The sequence below is a fragment of the Trichomycterus rosablanca genome, chromosome 3 (genome assembly GCF_030014385.1).
Source record: "Trichomycterus rosablanca isolate fTriRos1 chromosome 3, fTriRos1.hap1, whole genome shotgun sequence".
In the NCBI taxonomy this organism is placed as follows: Eukaryota; Metazoa; Chordata; class Actinopteri; order Siluriformes; family Trichomycteridae; genus Trichomycterus; species Trichomycterus rosablanca.
In genome coordinates this window covers 277,501-292,500 of record NC_085990.1, presented here as the reverse complement: position 1 = coordinate 292,500, position 15,000 = coordinate 277,501, and the positions used below count along the sequence as shown (strand labels likewise).

Below are 15,000 nucleotides of genomic sequence, written 5' to 3'. Positions count from 1 at the left end.
CCACCCAATCATTCACCCAATCATTCACCCAATCACCCACCCAATCATTCACCCAATCATCCACCCAATCACCCACCCAATCATTCACCCAATCATTCACCCAATCACCCACCCAATCATTCACCCAATCACCCACCCAATCATTCACCCAATCACCCACCCAATCATTCACCCAATCATTCACCCAATCACCCACCCAATCAATCACTCAATCACCCACCCAATCACCCACCCAATCATTCACCCAATCACCCACCCAATCATTCACCCAATCATCCACCCAATCAATCACCCAATCACCCACCCAATCACCCACCCAATCAATCACCCAATCATCCACCCAATCACCCACCCAATCATTCACCCAATCATCCACCCAATCACCCACCCAATCAATCACCCAATCACCCACCCAATCACCCACCCAATCATTCACCCAATCACCCACCCAATCAATCACCCAATCATTCACCCAATCACCCACCCAATCATTCACCCAATCACCCACCCAATCATTCACCCAATCATTCACCCAATCATTCACCCAATCACCCACCCAATCAATCACCCAATCACCCACCCAATCACCCACCCAATCATTCACCCAATCATCCACCCAATCACCCACCCAATCATTCACCCAATCACCCACCCAATCAATCACCCAATCACCCACCCAATCATTCACCCAATCACCCACCCAATCATTCACCCAATCATTCACCCAATCACCCACCCAATCATTCACCCAATCATTCACCCAATCATTCACCCAATCACCCACCCAATCATTCACCCAATCATTCACCCAATCATTCACCCAATCACCCACTCAATCATTCACCCAGTCATTCACCCAATCACCCACCCAATCACCCACCCAATCATTCACCCAATCACCCACCCAATCATTCACCCAATCATCCACCCAATCACCCACCCAATCATTCACCCAATCACCCACCCAATCATTCACCCAATCATTCACCCAATCATTCACCAAATCATTCACCCAATCATTCACCCAATCATTCACCCAATCATTCACCCAATCACCCACCCAATCATTCACCCAATCACCCACCCAATCATTCACCCAATCCTGTACCCAATCACCCACCCAATCATTCACCCATTCACCCAATCACCCACCCAATCCTGTACCCAATCACCCACCCAATCATTCACCCAATCATTCACCCAATCACCCACCCAATCATTCACCCAATCACCCACCCAATCATTCACCCAATCATTCACCCAATCCTGTACCCAATCACCCACCCAATCACCCACCCAATCATTCACCCAATCATTCACCCAATCACCCACCCAATCACCCACCCAATCATTCACCCAATCATTCACCCAATCCTGTACCCAATCACCCACCCAATCATTCACCCATTCACCCAATCACCCACCCAATCCTGTACCCAATCACCCACCCAATAATTCACCCAATCATTCACCCAATCACCCACCCAATCATTCACCCAATCACCCACCCAATCATTCACCCAATCATTCACCCAATCCTGTACCCAATCACCCACCCAATCACCCACCCAATCATTCACCCAATCATTCACCCAATCACCCACCCAATCATTCACCCAATCATTCACCCAATCCTGTACCCAATCACCCACCCAATCATTCACCCATTCACCCAATCACCCACCCAATCATTCACCCAATCATCCACCCAATCACCCACCCAATCATTCACCCAATCATTCACCCAATCATTCACCCAATCATTCACCCAATCACCCACCCAATCATTCACCCAATCACCCACCCAATCCTGTACCCAATCACCCACCCAATCATTCACCCAATCACCCACCCAATCATTCCCCCATTCACCCACCCAATCATTCACCCAATCCTGTACCCAATCACCCACCCAATCATTCACCCAATCATTCACCCAATCACCCACCCAATCATTCACCCAATCATTCACCCAATCACCCACCCAATCATTCACCCAATCATTCACCCAATCACCCACCCAATCATTCACCCAATCATTCACCCAATCCTGTACCCAATCACCCACCCAATCACCCACCCAATCATTCACCCAATCACCCACCCAATCATTCACCCAATCATTCACCCAATCACCCACCCAATCACCCACCCAATCATTCACCCAATCATTCACCCAATCCTGTACCCAATCACCCACCCAATCATTCACCCATTCACCCAATCACCCACCCAATCCTGTACCCAATCACCCACCCAATCATTCACCCAATCACCCACCCAATCACCCACCCAATCATTCACCCAATCACCCACCCAATCATTCACCCAATCATTCACCCAATCACCCACCCAATCATTCACCCAATCATTCACCCAATCATTCACCCAATCATTCACCCAATCACCCACCCAATCATTCACCCAATCACCCACCCAATCCTGTACCCAATCACCCACCCAATCATTCACATAATCACCTACCCAATCACCCACCCAATCATTCACCCAATCACCCACCCAATCATTCCCCCATTCACCCACCCAATCACCCACCCAATCCTGTACCCAATCACCCACCCAATCATTCACCCAATCATTCACCCAATCACCCACCCAATCTTTCACCCAATCACCCACCCAATCATTCACCCAATCATCCACCCAATCACCCACCCAATCATTCACCCAATCATTCACCCAATCATTCACCCAATCATTCACCCAATCACCCACCCAATCACCCACCCAATCCTGTACCCAATCACCCACCCAATCATTCACCCAATCACCCACCCAATCACCCACCTAATCATTCACCCAATCACCCACCCAATCATTCACCCAATCACCCACCCAATCATTCACCCAATCATTCACCCAATCCTGTACCCAATCACCCACCCAATCATTCACCCATTCACCCAATCACCCACCCAATCCTGTACCCAATCACCCACCCAATCATTCACCCAATCATCCACCCAATCATTCACCCAATCACCCACCCAATCACCCACCCAATCATTCACCCAATCATCCACCCAATCACCCACCCAATCATTCACCCAATCATTCACCCAATCATTCACCCAATCATTCACCCAATCACCCACCCAATCATTCACCCAATCACCCACCCAATCCTGTACCCAATCACCCACCCAATCACCCACCCAATCATTCACCCAATCACCCACCCAATCATTCACCCAATCCTGTACCCAATCACCCACCCAATCATTCACCCAATCACCCACCCAATCATTCACCCAATCACCCACCCAATCATTCACCCAATCATCCACCCAATCACCCACCCAATCATTCACCCAATCATTCACCCAATCATTCACCCAATCATTCACCCAATCACCCACCCAATCATTCACCCAATCACCCACCCAATCATTCACCCAATCCTGTACCCAATCCTCCTTTGTTTGAGTAGCGCCTTCAGCGCTGAGGAGGTGTCGGACGCTCCCTCGTTATTTAGTCAGATCATCACTCAGAATTAAGGCGCCTCAGTAGGAGCATTTTCAAGGGATCTAAGAATTTAGACACGCCCTCTTCTCTTGTCAGGAGTGTAGGATGATGGGAAATGCGTCTGTGTAGAGAGAGAGCTCGGTTTTTTAATCAGCATCAGGAAGCTTAATTATTTCAGAGGTTGTGCAGGAGAGCTGAAGGTCTGGATGATTTACTCTGATGGTTTTGTTTAAGTTCCCGAGTGTTTGGCACCGAGCTGAACGCTGTGAAGTCTCGAGCTAAAAATAGAAACGGCACGGAGGAGGTGCAGGACTTTAAACCGCTGCCGTGGGTACGGTACACGAGAAGGGCGGACGCTTCGCTGACCACTGTCAAGATCGAGAGCGTTGAATGTTTCAGCTCCGGGTAGACGGCGGGGATTCCTCACAGCTGCTGCAGTTACGGCCTCTGCTGGCTGATCGATGGCGCTGCACAGAGACGGGGGATAGCGGAGATCGGTGCGTGACTCTCCGTGCACGATACGGATCTCTGTATGAACCCACCTGGTGCAGGTAAAAACAAGCGGTCAGTGCTGCACACGTGTCGGAGGGGCCGTGTATCAGTCCCGACCCTCCTCGGTCAGAATTAAAAGGAATCTTTTGGGAGCCGAGGCAGAAATACACGGATATTACACGGGTCCACGTGAAGGAAACACGCATTTACCACATTACTGACACCTCGGGGCATTGTAGCGTAGCGAATCGTGTTCAGCATCATCTGGAAATAATTACAGCAGAGAGAGAGTACGGTCCGGACCGGTGTGGACCGAGCGCTCATCCATCACGGGGTATAACATCCTGTCCACTTATTTAATTATCAGAGTAGCCGTCTCAGTCTGATGCTACCAGCCTGTACCGCTCCGTATCCGTCAGACAGACGGCTGGACGTCTTCTGGACAGAACCCAGCGCAAAGGTTCGGAGCGAGGCGTGTAAACAACACCCGGTCTCGACTCCACACCGTGGCTCAGTTCTGGCGACGCTTTTCATGCTGTTGTGCTTGGCTGGGGGGCCGGGGACTGGGGGCCCCTGCGCGGGGGGTCTCAGGCTTCTTGTTTTACTGGGGGACGTCCTGCAGACGTGCAGCAGTAAAGCAGGCGAGGGGGGCTGTAAATCCTGTGTGAGAGTGTGTGTGTGTGCTGGTGTTCAGCTGGTTCAGATAAACTCGACCCGGCTGGATTTAGCATGTACACACAGAATCATCTGCGTAATGAAATAATGATTGAATAAATACCCTCCGCACCAGGATGATTAGTGTTACTGGCTGTGTCTGTGGGGGGGGAGGCACGCCCGTTTTCGGACTCTGACACGTGAGCTGATCGAACGTAAGCACTTAAAGCATCACGAGCACTGAGTTTCACTTTAAACATACACAAAAAGGTAAACAGTGGTGCACTCGACTGGCAGGGTTTGAATCTGTGGAGGTGCTATCGGCTGGTCGGACGTCTGCAGTTTATATTAATGTACAGGAACCAGACGCCATCGTTAAAACCCTCGATAACGAGCAAAACAGTCCTGTCACCTCGTCCTTTAACAACGTGGATCTGAGTCTGGTTGAACCGGGACTGAATCGGCGCGGTGTTAATTACAGATTCATTTATTTACTATTTATTTATTGATCTCATATGAGTGGATTGATATGGTTGGGGACGACTGTATTGAATAACAAAGTTTAGAGTCAAGAAAAAAATCTAAACGATCTTTTACACGCCGCGGCTCACGGACGCAAGAAAAGCTTCAAATCTGCCGTTAAACGCTTCACGTTCTGCATCGTCCCGGTTATTAAACACCCAAATATAATCACTGAGGAACCGTGTGAGCGCAGGAGGAAAATAATCAGCCGTAGAACGATTTTACGACTCTGACGTCCTGTTAGATTTTATTGGGTGTTAAAGTGTGTGAGGCCTGAACCTGACGGTGACCTGTGACCCCAACACTCGGCTTCCACACTCGAACCTTCACCTCAGACATCCAGGAGGAATAAATAACGTGTGTGTGTGTCAGTCTAGGTGTTTATAAGGTCAGTGGAAATAAATCACGTGTGTTTGGCAGCGTGACCAATCGCACTCATGATCAGGCGTCCACATACTTTTGGTAATGAGCTGTAGTTTCCTTTCAGTCGCTGCTTTACGTCTCCCCTCATGTAGAGTTTTGTTGCTACCTGGTTGGTTCCGTTTGGTATTAGAACACTTCGTATCAACTGAAATGTCTGTGTGTGTGAGAGTGTGTGTGTGGGTTTCAATACATCCTAACGAATGTGATTTACAGTGAGCGCCCTCTTGAGGACGGGAGGAACACCTGAGTGCTACAGGCTGAGGAGTCGCGGCCGTCTGTACGATTTATTACTGAGGCAATAAAAACACCAGCAGCTTCCTGATGTTCCGTTCAAGTGCAGGAATAAAAACGTCACCCGCGTCCTTCCTCATTATAGCACTTACAACAAACACAGTAAAGAGAAGAATGTGTGACGTGTTTATTCTATTCAATTTGTATTTCATTTCTAATGTTTCACTGATCAACTTCATTCTAGTTTGTAAATAGAAACACGTTTAGAATCTGATGCTGTAACAGACTCCAGAAAAGTCAGGACGGGAGCGTGTTCCCCCTGTGTTCCTCCCCCCTGTGTTCCTCCCTGTGTTCCTCCCTGTGTTCCCCCCTGTGTTCCTCCTGTGTTCCCCCTGTGTTCCTCCCTGTGTTCCCCCTGTGTTCCTCCCTGTGTTCCTCTTGTGTTCCTCCCTGTGTTCCTCCTGTGTTCCTCCCTGTGTTCCCCCTATGTTCCCCCCTGTGTTCCCCCTGTGTTCCTCCCTGTGTTCCCCGTGTCCCCCCGTTCCTCCGTGTTTCCCCTGTGTTCCTCCCTGTGTTCCCCCCGTTCCTCCCTGTGTTCTTCCCTGTGTTCCCCCCGTTCCTCCCTGTGTTCCTCCCTGTGTTTCCCCTGTGTTCCTCCCTGTGTTCCTCCCTGTGTTCCTCCCTGTGTTCCTCCCTGTGTTCCCCCCTGTGTTCCTCCTGTGTTCCCCCTGTGTTCCTCCCTGTGTTCCCCCTGTGTTCCTCCCTGTGTTCCTCTTGTGTTCCTCCCTGTGTTCCTCCTGTGTTCCTCCCTGTGTTCCCCCTGTGTTCCTCCCTGTGTTCCTCTTGTGTTCCTCCCTGTGTTCCTCCTGTGTTCCTCCCTGTGTTCCCCCTATGTTCCCCCCTGTGTTCCCCCTGTGTTCCTCCCTGTGTTCCCCGTGTCCCCCCGTTCCTCCGTGTTTCCCCTGTGTTCCTCCCTGTGTTCCCCCCGTTCCTCCCTGTGTTCTTCCCTGTGTTCCCCCCGTTCCTCCCTGTGTTCCTCCCTGTGTTTCCCCTGTGTTCCTCCCTGTGTTCCTCCCTGTGTTCCTCCCTGTGTTCCATCAGCGTTCCTACTCATTTCTACTTTTTAATGTGTGTAGAACTGAGGACACTAATGGTTGCAGGTTTGCGAGTCTGAATCTTTTCACGATATTATGGACAGTAGAGGATAAAAGACTCAATTATTTATAATCTTGCAGTGAGAAATTCATTCTCTGATGAAGTTTGGAATACAGTGGTGAGCCACACCCCATCATTGCTTGTACAGACTCCTGATCCAGGTGGATCCTTTTGTACCTGATCATGATTCCCTCACCTGGTACCAGCTCACCCACTCACTGTGGAACCTTTCAAACATTCTATCATCTCCCATTCTGCCCCGTCCCAAATTTTTTGGAGTCTGTTACAGCATCAAATTCTAAATGTATTTCTATGTACAGACTAGAATGAAGTTGATCAGAGAAACATAAATCAAATAAAGATTGAAGAGAATGAATCACATCACACATTCTTCTCTATTTTACTAAATGTCCCAACTTTTCTGGAAATGTGGTGTGTAGATTAACGGGGTAAATACTGGATTAGGAAGACCGGACAGCGCACGACTCTGAGATTATAATTCTTTCTGAAACTGGACACCTCATGTGATGATCAGTCAGAGCTCAGTGGAGCGGAGCTGTTAATGCGGTCGACAGTAATAAAAGTATCTGGTACGATTATGTCAGAGCTTTAGGGTTTTTTTGTACCTCTGAGGATGTAGTTCTGGTAGTTCTGGTCGGCCTCCGCTCCCACTTTAATGAGACAGGTGAGTCCCTCAGCCACCACGAACTCATGAACCAGGTCCTTATCATCCTGCAGAGAGACGGAGGGACGATAGCACGACCACACACACACACACACACACACACACACACACACACACACACACACACAAACATGATCAGTTTCCTCTCCTATTAATAAATAATTACGAATATAAAATTCATGTGTAATCTGGTTATAGTTGCACCGGTCTGTGTGAACACATCTCAGGTATCTCAGCATCGTGATTCACTGGTTCCTCTGTATGGGACCCTGAGACTGAAGCGTCTGCACCGCGGTTTATTTCCTCTCACCCTGGTGACCCTGACTGTTTGGGGTTTGGGGTTTTCTGGTTGCCAAGCACGGCGTGTCTCGGCTCGGCTCAGCTCTGGCGCCCAGCGACCCGAAGAGCTCGTTACATTTCTCTATAAGAGGTGAGACGAGTGTTTTTGTGTTTACTTGATTTACACCGACATCAGAACCCAGTAGCTCAGCGGTCTGGTCGTACTGGTCGTACCGCGCCGTGTGCAGGATGGACGTTTGCTCGTAATCCGGCGACGTGCAATATTTCTGGAGCTGGGACGTTTTTAAGGACGCACCCAGCGGCTGATGCAGAAATAATGAGAGGGTTGGTTGTGGAATCTGTAATGAGAGGGAATTCCAGTGTGCACACGTCTGGATACCAGTCTGATCCCCCAGCACAGCGGGAACCCAAACTGGTTAAGATCAAACATACGGGAACGTGTTTTACAACCATGTTTGTGTGCTAGTGTGTTTATCGGGACATGCTTTACACCACGCCTCCATCCTTTATACCTGTCGAACGCTCTCTCAACCAGTTTCAACACTTCTGGGATGAATTGGGAGGCTGATCGCAAGCCGGGCATTTCCATCAGACGTCAGTGCCTGAGCTCCCGCCCACTTTTAGTCCGGTCGTTTCCCACCCAGCAGACCAGCGGCCGATTCTGTCTGCTGCAGGCACTGACGATTATGCCCACTAGGAGGCGCCCAGTCGACCGGTGACAGAGCAGAGCTGAGATTCAAACTCGGGGAGATCCCACTGCTCCACGTGGTCGCCCTGAGTTGAGACTGTTATAGACACTAACGGGGTGCAGGAGCCATGGTTTTGGAACAGGACACCCAACACGCTCACAATCAGGCGTCCAGGTACCGGCGTGTAAAAACAGATCGAGCTTCTATTATAAGAAAATAAATCTGAAGCTCCGACTGAGAGACAGAAATAAGAGCAGAGCAGATTTACCTGGAAGATCTGTTTGAGAGAGAACAGCGCCCTCCGCAGGTCCCGGCCCGTCGAGTTATAGAGCTTCTCTACAAGAGAACAGAAGAGAAAATGATTATAGAGCGTCCCAATAATTCTGATAAACGTTTACTGCTGACGTCTCTGTACAGGAGCTCCATAACACAAACTGTGACCGTGGGTTTATTCTGGTTCATCAGCACTGATGTGTCACTCAATAAAAAACTATCAATAATAAACTTAAACTATAAAAGTATGTTTGTCATCTGACAAAATAAAATGTAAGTATTTATTTATTTAAATTTCAAAGACAGAATTCTGCAAACTGAGTTTAAACACAAAAATAAGGAGGAGGAATCACTCGTGTCTGAGAGACCGAGAGATGCTTATAGTCCTGATTTAGCTCCATCTGATTTCCACCTTTTTGGTTCTGTTCTGTTTTGTTCTGTTTGGTTCTTTCTGTTTTGTTTGTTGTGTTCTGTTCTGTTCTGTTTTGTTCTGTTTGGTTCTGTTTTGTTTGGTTCTGTTCTGTTTTGTTCTGTTTGGTTCTGTTCTGTTTGGTTCTGTTTTGTTTTATTCTGTTCTGTTTGGTTCTGTTTGGTTCTTTCTGTTTTGTTTGTTCTGTTCTGTTTGGTTCTGTTTGGTTCTGTTTGGTTCTGTTTTGTTTGTTCTGTTCTGTTTTGTTCTGTTTGGTTCTGTTTTGTTTGGTTCTGTTCTGTTTGGTTCTGTTTTGTTTTATTCTGTTCTGTTTGGTTCTGTTTGGTTCTTTCTGTTTTGTTTGTTCTGTTCTGTTTTGTTCTGTTTGGTTCTATTCTGTTTGGTTCTGTTCTGTTTGGTTCTGTTTATAGTGTGGCGCCCCTGGAGCAGACAAGGTTAAGGACCTTGTTCAAGGGCCCAACAGTGACTGCATGGCAGAGCCTGGATTTGAACCGACAATCTTCTGATTGAAGCTGATTTTATCTGCATGTATTTAAACAAACTGTTTTTGTTTCCTCAGACGGGACGTGGTGTCGGCTGCTCAGCAGCTCAAGTTTTTGGTTAAGTGTAATTTTCCATGAACAGTGCATCACCTAGATATATAGGAAACCCTCCACCTGAAGCAAATTACTGCTCATGAGGTGCAGGTGACAGGTCAATCAAGAGAGACTGAAAGATCACACGCAGCTGAGCCTCTGTGCCCCACCTGCTGACCAAACCAGACAGTGCAGAAGGAAATGATTCCTAACATTGAGCAGCTCATGGACGGCTGCCATCACGTCACATTTATTTGCTGTGTAATAATGTAGATCCACAAGATTGTATAAAATGTCATTTTGTTTTGTAGGAAAGTCACATTTTTATGTGAATAATAATTACAGAATACGTCTCGTCTCTCTTAATTCCACCAGATTGACGGAGGAGCTGCAGGTAGAGCGCGGCTAACGTTTATTATTCCACACGCGACCAAACGAAGCGCCGAATAAACACAGGAAACGAACGACAACTTCCTGCCTCCATTTAATCCTCAGTAGAGATATTCACAGCTGCACCAGCGTCTGTAATCACTACCAGACCTCCCATCACACCCAGCGCTCGTACTTCTTACTTCAAACCCTCCAGCCGCCCTCAAACGGCTCGGACGCGACCGAACGAACCCGCCGTGAATCCTCCCAACAACATCAGAGCAGATTCAGACCAACCGGACAACCGAGCGACCGCCATCTCAACATCAGAACTCGTACTGGTTCTGATCCTAATTTATAGAGAACGCAGGAGTAATTAGGGAAGGACCCCCCACCGTGAGCGCAGGATCAGAACCTGCTACTTTACACACTTTGATCCTCCACAATTCGGCCCAAGCGTGAAGCTTCATAAAAGCGGGCGAGGCCGCGGCGGGTGGAAGGGATTAGATCAAAGTAAACGCAGGTAACGGAGGAGACCGGTCCGGGGCGGAGCAGCCAAAACCGTTACTGTGTTTTACTGGTTCATCATGTGACTGAATAAAGGAAAACAGAGAAACAGGAGCGCAAGTGAACGTTAGTGTTCATACAGACGGTTCAGATCCACCGCACCATGTTTTAATGAATCCTTTCCTTTAGGAGGTCGTTCACATGGTCGTGGTTGATTGATGACACCACATGCAGATCTAGACGGAGGACGGTGGCGGTGATTCCCAGACGGGGGATGGGGGACGGGGTGACAGCACTCGCAGGTCGTTTCTCACCCCGAGAGCTTCACTGTTCCCTCACACATCACAGCAGGAACACTTGGATGTAATAAAGTCGTCTGGAGTCTAGACAGGATCGTCTGATCGAGTCTCGTCTATCAGAACATCACAGGATCAAATCTGACTGAGCTACAGTTCTGATTTCGGTCGGTTCTGATGCTCATGCTGATGCTGTGTCTATTTTAATTCTAATGAAAGCTGAAACGCTGAAGCCTCCATCACATGCATCTCTCTCTACACAGACACATTTCCCATCATCCTCCACTCCCGAGAAGAGAAGTGGGCGTGTCTAAATACTTAGATCCCTTAAAATGCTCCTACTGAGGCGCCTTGATTCTGAGTGATGATCTGACTGAATAACGAGGGAGCGTCCGACACCTCCTCAGCGCTGAAGATCAATCCCAGCATTCAGTGCGGCACGACTTTTCTCACAAAGAACTACAAACATGGCGGACGGATATAATGCGGAGCAACCAACAGAGTTCCTTTCACATGTAAATAAATTCTGGTTGATGTGTAATGTGTATAAAGGTGTAATTATACCAGTGTGGTTTATTTGTATATTGGGGCGTCAGGGACGGTTTAAGCGTTACGGTACACGGAGGGAGACGTTAGCTGGCGTGCTAGCGCTAACTGTGTTAGCTTAGTAAGCTAAAGCTGTGGTGATGTAATGGGTGTGTCTGTATCAGTAGAGCGTCTAAATAATCTGATTATGAGCTCCAGGTCTGATTAGAATCCTCTCTACTGAGGAGCTGATCAGGTAGGTAGGGGGAGCAGGGTGGGTCACTAGGTTCTCACACAGACCCATAAAGTTGAATAAAATGAATGTTTAGACGTGAGTTCAGGTTCCTCTCAGGTTCCTCTCAGGTTCATCTTGGCTCTGTGGATGGTGACCGGTTTTGTTCCTGGATCTGATGTGAAAGAAGCTGAAATAATCACTGGAGTGAGAGCGAGAGCAGCGAGAGGAGTGAGAGGAGTGAGGGGATAAATCAGAGACTCGCAGCACCGGCGGGACGACGTGTACCAAACCTTCTGCATCGGAAAACAGCTGGAAAGTCGCTCTAACACATCTGTACGCTCTCCACACCGAGAGAACGTCGGGACACCTGGGGACGCAGGAGACTCGTCCAAAAACATCGCTCCACTTTTCCAGTCTGTAAGAACCCGGATCTGTTCATCAGACACGTGGACCTTCTGGACCCGAGCGCTCATTCGGTCATCCTGCATTCAGGTTCAATCTCAGAACGTCTGACTGGAAGATCCGTCTCCGTACCCCGTACCAGGGTTCATCCGGGTTCAGCAAGCACGTGCTCTACAGGTGAACTCGTATCTTCCTCACACCTCTCAACATCTGGGCTCCATCCACCCAGATAAAAGAGAATCTGAGACGGATCGACCTGAAGGACGTTCTGTAATGTGCGCTGTAAAGCATCGGGTCACGTGACGCCGGCGTTTCATCTAAATACAGAAATAACCTCGTAAATAAAGTATTACTATTATTATTATTCCACTTCTCTGTGTAGCTGAGTGAGTCTGCTCCACTGACCCGAGTACGACGATTCCACACTGAATCCCATTATGAGAACAATAATAAGGCGTATTAACATTATTAGCATTCGTATTAGCACCACAGGTCGCTGGTGAGCGTGTTTGGGGTCACGGTGTTGATGGACACGCTACCGGAGAGACAGACGAACGTTCTCTTGCTGAGTTGTTGGGAACCACAAGCTAGAAAAACAGTCCCAAAATTATTGAGACACTCTGGTTAGACGGTGATAACGTCATCGACTGTCCCCAAGTCCTGTATACGGACCTCCCTCACTGGAGGGATCAAACATCCATTTGTTGTTTTTCGGCAGTTATTTACCCCCGCAGGACTGATCCTGACTGGCTCCTGTTTATCAGCTGATCTGCATCAACTCACGACCCGTAAACAACAAGAGTCCCGAGCGTCAGCACGCGTTAACATTAGTTACATGTGATAATTATATAATAATAATGCTCCGACCGTCTTTACCAGTAACGCACACAATGTGTAAATGTTCCAGCAGCTTCCGGTGTAGTGATGAAGCGTCGCTCCCTACTTAAAATGGTGGAATACCCTACGTAGTGCACTTCACAGGAACGACCGGGGTGAATGGAACGCTCCTACAGAATCGGCGCTAATGGTTGAAAGACGCTTTCTGAACCAATCAGAGCTTCTGATTGTAATTGTTAGTAAGAAATGCTGTTATTTGCATTTATTCAGTTTGGGTCACACAGATGACGTGGTAATGAAACGCTCGATCGGCTTTCTAACCACTTCCTGTTTTACTTCACCACCGGGAAAAGTTTGGAGGTTTTTAATTATAAGCACATTTACAAAATAACGGATTCTGTTCCTAATGGGACGCACGCTTATAAATGTAATAGCATCTGGAAGAACAGAAGCTAAGGTAAGCAGCGGTTATGATTGTTTTTGCTGTGTTTGGGATTTTGGCCGCTGTGCCGTGATTTATCGAGCGCTTTTGTTCTGTAATGAAAACAAAACGTATCAGTTGAAGCTTTTAACTGGAACCTTCTTGTTACAGAAATTACATTCATTTACACAATGAGGAGGAAAGTAAAGACACGAAGTAAAACGGCTAAATACACTCGCTAATCTGTTGTTGTTTTTATCTGAACTAACAGATTATTTCTTTATTTCTACGCTACATTTATAATATATGTTCTGTGTAGATTATATTGACTCGTGACTTGTGAACATCTCTTCTCACAGCGCTCGTCTCTCCTTACAGACACTAGAGAATAGCGTCTTTAACCTGCCAGCCGGTCCAGGCTCCCTGGATTCTGTCCACATCAGACCCCGGAGCGCTGGAGGAACGTCGGCGGGAAGATTCCTCTGTAAGGATTTTATTCCCTGGTTCCATGGCGGGGTTTTAAAGCCCCTGATCAGAAACATCCGTGTGTCCCAGTGTTGAGTTTATTAAACCCAGAGACGCCGGACTCGGCCCACAGGTTCTTCTGAACGGAGCCGGACAGTGACCGATCGATTCTGAGCATTTGATTGGAGCACCGAGGCCTGAGGGAGCAAACGGAGACTCGGAAACAGACAGAGACGAGCTTCATGTGTAGATCAGGCATCGGGACGCTCGGGGGTCCAACAGGGATTTTAAAAGGTATAAAGCTGCGTTCAGCTGCTGGAATGTCTGATTAAACCAAGCGACTATGAGATAAAATGGCTGGAGCTGGAACCCCCTCCGGTTCCTGGTTAAGGTACTAGACAAGTTATCAGAAGGTTGCAGGTTCAAGCCCCACCACCACCAAGTCACCACTGTTGGGCCCCCGAATGAGGCCCTTAAGCCTTAATTGCTTGAATTTTATTCAGTCATAATTGTAACCAATAAAAACCATAAATCTAAATGTAAAAGTATCAGGACGCCCCTCCTGATTATAGAGTTCAGATATTTCTACACACATTTCTATCAGACTCATAAAATCTACAACGTCAAATAAATTACGTATCTCCAAATATGTGGCAACAGTTTGGGGAAGGCCGTTTCCGTTCCCTCCAGTATGACTGTCCTGCTGTGCACAAAGCAAGTCAAGTGTGGGGAGTATGTAGCCTAGTGGTTAAGGTACTGGACTAGTAATCGAAAGGTTGCTGGTTTAAGCCCCACCACTGCCAGGTTCCTGCTGTTGGGCCCTTGAGCAAGGCCCTTAACCATTAATTGCTCAGACAGTATTCTGTCACACTACTGTAAAGATAAAAGCATCTGCTAAATGCTCAAAATGTAAATAAGTTGTGACCTTTAACCCTGCTGAAAACCACTAGGGTGACCAAACGTTCCTGTTCAACATGAGTGCAGGCAAAAATTCCCACAGACAGCCTCCAAAATCTTGTGGAAAGCCT

The 15,000-nt window shown here is 47.8% G+C and overlaps 1 protein-coding gene and 1 pseudogene across 3 annotated transcripts in view; one reads left to right on the top strand and one right to left on the bottom strand.

Annotated features, from left to right (window-relative positions):
• The window catches only part of LOC134310028 (mucin-2-like), a 5,400-nt pseudogene extending 1,953 nt beyond the window's left edge, over window positions 1-3,447 (top strand).
• Window positions 1-15,000, bottom strand: part of fhod3b (formin homology 2 domain containing 3b) — a 123,311-nt gene that overhangs the window by 48,280 nt on the left and 60,031 nt on the right. For all 3 annotated transcript variants that reach the window (XM_062992358.1, XM_062992355.1, XM_062992357.1), the window contains exons 4-5: window positions 8,906-8,973; window positions 7,590-7,695 (exon numbers count right to left, since the gene is read on the bottom strand). In XM_062992358.1, the coding sequence (XP_062848428.1) occupies window positions 7,590-7,695; window positions 8,906-8,973 (174 nt within the window). The remainder of the gene's footprint in view (window positions 1-7,589; window positions 7,696-8,905; window positions 8,974-15,000) is intronic.